The sequence below is a fragment of the Zalophus californianus genome, chromosome 16 (assembly GCF_009762305.2).
Source record: "Zalophus californianus isolate mZalCal1 chromosome 16, mZalCal1.pri.v2, whole genome shotgun sequence".
NCBI classification, from domain to species: domain Eukaryota; kingdom Metazoa; phylum Chordata; class Mammalia; order Carnivora; family Otariidae; genus Zalophus; species Zalophus californianus.
Window position 1 is genome coordinate 40642955 of NC_045610.1, and position 3979 is coordinate 40646933.

Genomic DNA, 3979 nt, shown 5'->3' on the forward strand with positions numbered 1-3979 from the left:
ATAAGTGCTGGAGGCCAGGTTTTCTGCACGGTGTCCCCTTGGTGGGAGCCTCCCAGGAGGACAGAATCCTTCCCCATCAGTATTTACCAGTGGAACATATTGGCTGGGGTCAGTCATTTAATGCATTTCTTTCTAACAAAGGGGTGTTTTTATGAAACAGCCACAGCAGGTTATTTACAGTACATAAATATGAATGCAAAACACATTTACTATGCCAGAGAAATAAAGTTTATTGGGAAGTAAATGAAGAAGCTTCCTTGCATTCCAGAGAATACCAAAGAAGCAAGAAAAGCAGGAAACACAATACATGCAGGAAATGCCCTAAAAGTAATACCTGGAGCTCAGATCACAGGGAGCTGGACATCTTTAGAAACAAAGACACTCAAACTTCAATAGGAAGGGATTTTCCAGACATTGGAAGTTAATGATGTGTGTCTTTGCTTGTTGAATCTGGAAAGCATTTCCCCGTCTGGAAATATCACATTTGGCATGGCTAGGCTTCTAACTGGCAGCTGAACTCCAACAAAAGCATGACCTAAGGACTTTTCCTGTGCTTGATCTGAATGGCTTCATTGTTGTCTTCAAAGAGGATGCAAGTTCTTAAATTAAGAGCAACGCGTTTGACAGTTGCCACAGGACCCACAGGAATTGCCGCAAGCGTTGGTGGTGGCACATGGGTTGCAGGGGAGCCTGGGAGGACAGAGATTTAGAGTGTATTGGGGATTGTGGAGAGAGCCCTAAGGTACCTAATGAAACAACCCATGAATTCTCAGTGGTCGCAAATAGTTGGAATCAAATTTAATTGTTATCAAATCCTTCTCCCCACCCCAGAAGGCTTTGTGCTGAGGTGGAAAATTGTCCTTTTGAAAAATATGTTCTCATACTCTTGAGCTCTCATGAAACTAACACAATCTGCCTTACCCAACAGTTATTGTTGTAACAATCTCTCCACCACCACTTCTCCATTGTTAGCTCTCTGAGGCAGGGGATGTATGCCCTTCATTTTCGACCTTCAATTTCTGCTTAACTGTCACATAGTGAATTCTCTATAAATGCATGTTGTTTTGTGAGTTGAAAATGTGGCCCAAATGTGTATGCTCACAATGTCTTGTAGTCCCACCACATGTTTTCCAGAGTTCTTTGCCTCTTACTCACTTGCAGTCCTCACTCTCCAGCAGGCCCCGGTACGTGTTGATCTCACACTCCAGCCGGGCCTTGACGTCCAACAGCACCTGGTACTCCTGGTTCTGCCGCTCCAGGTCACACCTGATCTCAGCCAGCTGGGACTCCACGTTGCTGATCATGCACTGCACCTGGCCCAGCTGGGAGCTGTAGCGCGCCTCCGTCTCCGTCAGCGTGTTCTCCAGGGAGTCCCTCTGTGCGGGGAAGATAAAGAATGTCACAGAGCCGCTCCTCAGGGGGCTTCTCCATGGGGTTCCAGAGAAGTCCCAGACTTCATGAGGTCAGGAGAGTGTGGACAGTACCCTGAACAACACCCACCAGGTTGTGCTGGGCCTGCAGCTCAATCTCCAGGGCATTGACCGTGCGTCTCAGCTCGATGATCTCCGCCTGGCAGGACTGCAGCTGCTCCGAGCTGGACACCACTTGCTTGTTCAGCTCCTCGGTCTGAAACAGCACAGGGGAGACGACAGGGTCAGACCCTGCCGCAAGGGCCCCGAGGGGCCAAGGGTCCTGAGTGGCCATGCGCTGAGATGCCCACCTGGGTGGTGAACCATTCCTCCACGTCCCTGCGGTTGGTCTCCACCAGGGCCTCATACTGACTCCTGGTCTCGTTGAGCACACGGTTCAGGTCCACAGTGGGGGCTGCGTCCACCTCCACGTTGAGGCGGTCTCCAATCTGGCAGCGCAAGGTGTTGACTTCCTGAGGGAAGAAGAAGAATGAATAAGCCACAGAAATGTATCTACTGTCTATCTTCCTACTGTAGGAAAATGAGCACAACAAAAATGCACTGAGGCCCAAGACTGACACAGATATGATGTAGGAATAAACTGAAATAAGGATTACATCAACCTCTTTCCCAGAAACCTGAAAGAAGCTCACATTTCCAGTAAGACTAAGTCCAAACTCCCTGGCATATGCAGGTCCTACCTCATTTCTCATCACATCCCTATAGGTAATGCATGTCCAGCCTTATCAGTCCATGGGCCAAATTCAATATATCTGCTCTACCACTTCTGTGTCTTTCCTCAGCCTCTTCCCCCAGATTGAAACATCCAAGTGTGAAATCCTCCTCCTTCCCATGACATGCCTGAGAAGAGTTCTTTGTCTCTTTCCAGGTAGGCTGGATTATTCCCTGAACATGCTGCTTGTACATCTCGTGTATTACTTCTTTTCCTCTACCTGTATTATGTGTTGTCTTTACATGGCCACCTCCCCAGACTAGAATGGGAGCTCGTTGAAGAGAGGTGCATGTCTTATTTCTTTTTCCTCCATCTCTCCAACTAATTCAGAAACTAACAGTGATGAGGAGAGAGCAGGGCTCAATAAATGGATGCCCTTCCTCAGCATCTCCAACCCCTGCCCAACCCTCCTCCAGCTGCTTGAGAATAAGCAACCTACCTCAGTCTATGCTATGGATATAGGATCATCATTCTCTGGCTGACCTTGAGTTCTTCAGAGAGGGGTCCCAACTCAAGAAGCCTGATGGCAATTGCCTCCTGGTTGCCGATGCTAAAGTCTTGGCTCTGAAGCCTACTTTTTTTTTCCTTTTCCTCTTACCTCCTCGTGGTTGCTCTTGAGGCTCAGCAGCTCCTCCCGCAGGGACTCCACCTGGGCCTCCAGGTCAGACTTGCACAGGGTCAGCTCATCCAGGATCCTGCGCAGGCCGTTGATGTCCGACTCCACAAGCTGCCTCAAGCCCAGCTCAGTGTGGTACCTGCACATACAGATCAGAGTGGGAGGATGAGGCAGGAAAGAATCCCATTCCCCCTGTCCTGTGTCTTGTGGATGGGCTGGTCTCAATCTCTTTTAGCTAATACAGTTTACTGCCTCTTTTCTCCCATGTTTCCCTCAGGCTCTGCACAGATAGACTGGAGAGACTCCTGACTTACCCTAACACCAGAAGGTGCCCACAGGGATTCATTAAATTGAGTTTCTCATTTTCCTCTCTATTTTGTTGGTTAATATGCCACTATTCCCCAAGAACCAATCCATTCCCCAAGAATAGTTCATGTCAATCTCTGAATTTGGGAGTTTAAGGAGGCCTTCCAGAAATACCAATATAGACTGAAGAGCATGCAGCATATGAGTCTGGATTTCTGTTTGAAAATGGTTTTATATAAAGCCAGGCTTGAGAAGAGAAATGAAAAGGGTGAGATGGCTGCCTCTTCCCTTCCAGGAAATGTCCCATAAGACCATGAGAGAGCCACAGGGGTCTTAAAAGGTCACCTAGCCTGAAAGTCTCAACGTACTTGGTTCTGAAGTCATCAGAGGCCAACTTGGCATTGTCAATCTGCACCACCAGCCTGGCGTTCTCAGACTTGGCACACAGAATCTGAAAACAAGAGTCTACTATGAGGGCCACTTGAACTTGAAAATGTCTTATTGTTCAAGGACAGTCAGCGGCTGTTGCACCCCCACATGGCACCCCCTCACCTTCTGCTGGAGCTCCTCGATGGTCCGGAAGTAGGACTGATAGCTGGGGCACACAAAGGGCACCTGCTGCTGGCACCACTCCCGGATGCGGCTCTCCAGCTCTGCGTTCTCCCGCTCCAGCTGGCGCACCTTCTCCAGGTAGCTGGCCAGGCGGTCGTTCAGGAACTGCATGGTCTCCTTCTCGCTGCCATTGAAGGAGCCCTCGCAGAACCAGCCACAGTTGCCCACATTGGCAGGGATGTTGCAGGCCCCGGGCAGGGTGCAGGTGTGGCAGCTAGGGGGCACGCAGGGCCGGGAGGAGCAGGTGGAGCGGCAGCTCAGGTTGGGCAGGCAGCAGTTGTGAGGCATGGTTCAGGGAGAGGT

At 49.8% G+C, this 3979-nt stretch overlaps 1 protein-coding gene across 1 annotated transcript; it reads right to left on the bottom strand.

Annotated features, from left to right (window-relative positions):
* Nucleotides 1-605: 605 nt before the first annotated feature.
* Nucleotides 606-3979, bottom strand: LOC113939684 (keratin, type I cuticular Ha1-like). Its single transcript, XM_035724616.1, has 7 exons — nucleotides 3617-3979; nucleotides 3433-3515; nucleotides 2741-2897; nucleotides 1721-1882; nucleotides 1501-1626; nucleotides 1156-1376; nucleotides 606-690 (listed from the first exon to the last, which is right to left on the bottom strand). The coding sequence occupies exons 1-7, from the start codon at nucleotides 3962-3964 to the stop codon at nucleotides 606-608; spliced, it is 1182 nt and encodes a 393-aa protein (XP_035580509.1). The 5' UTR covers nucleotides 3965-3979.

Excerpts from the sequence above, each read along its gene's own strand:
- LOC113939684 (XM_035724616.1), bottom strand. The coding sequence starts at position 3,964 with ATGCCTCACAACTGCTGCCTGCCCAACCTGAGCTGCCGCTCCACCTGC. Across the intron at positions 3,516-3,616 it reads TCGAGGAGCTCCAGCAGAAG|ATTCTGTGTGCCAAGTCTGA; the intron begins GTGAGGGGGTGC and ends TCTTGTTTTCAG. Across the intron at positions 1,377-1,500 it reads TGCAGGCCCAGCACAACCTG|AGGGACTCCCTGGAGAACAC; the intron begins GTGGGTGTTGTT and ends TTCCCCGCACAG.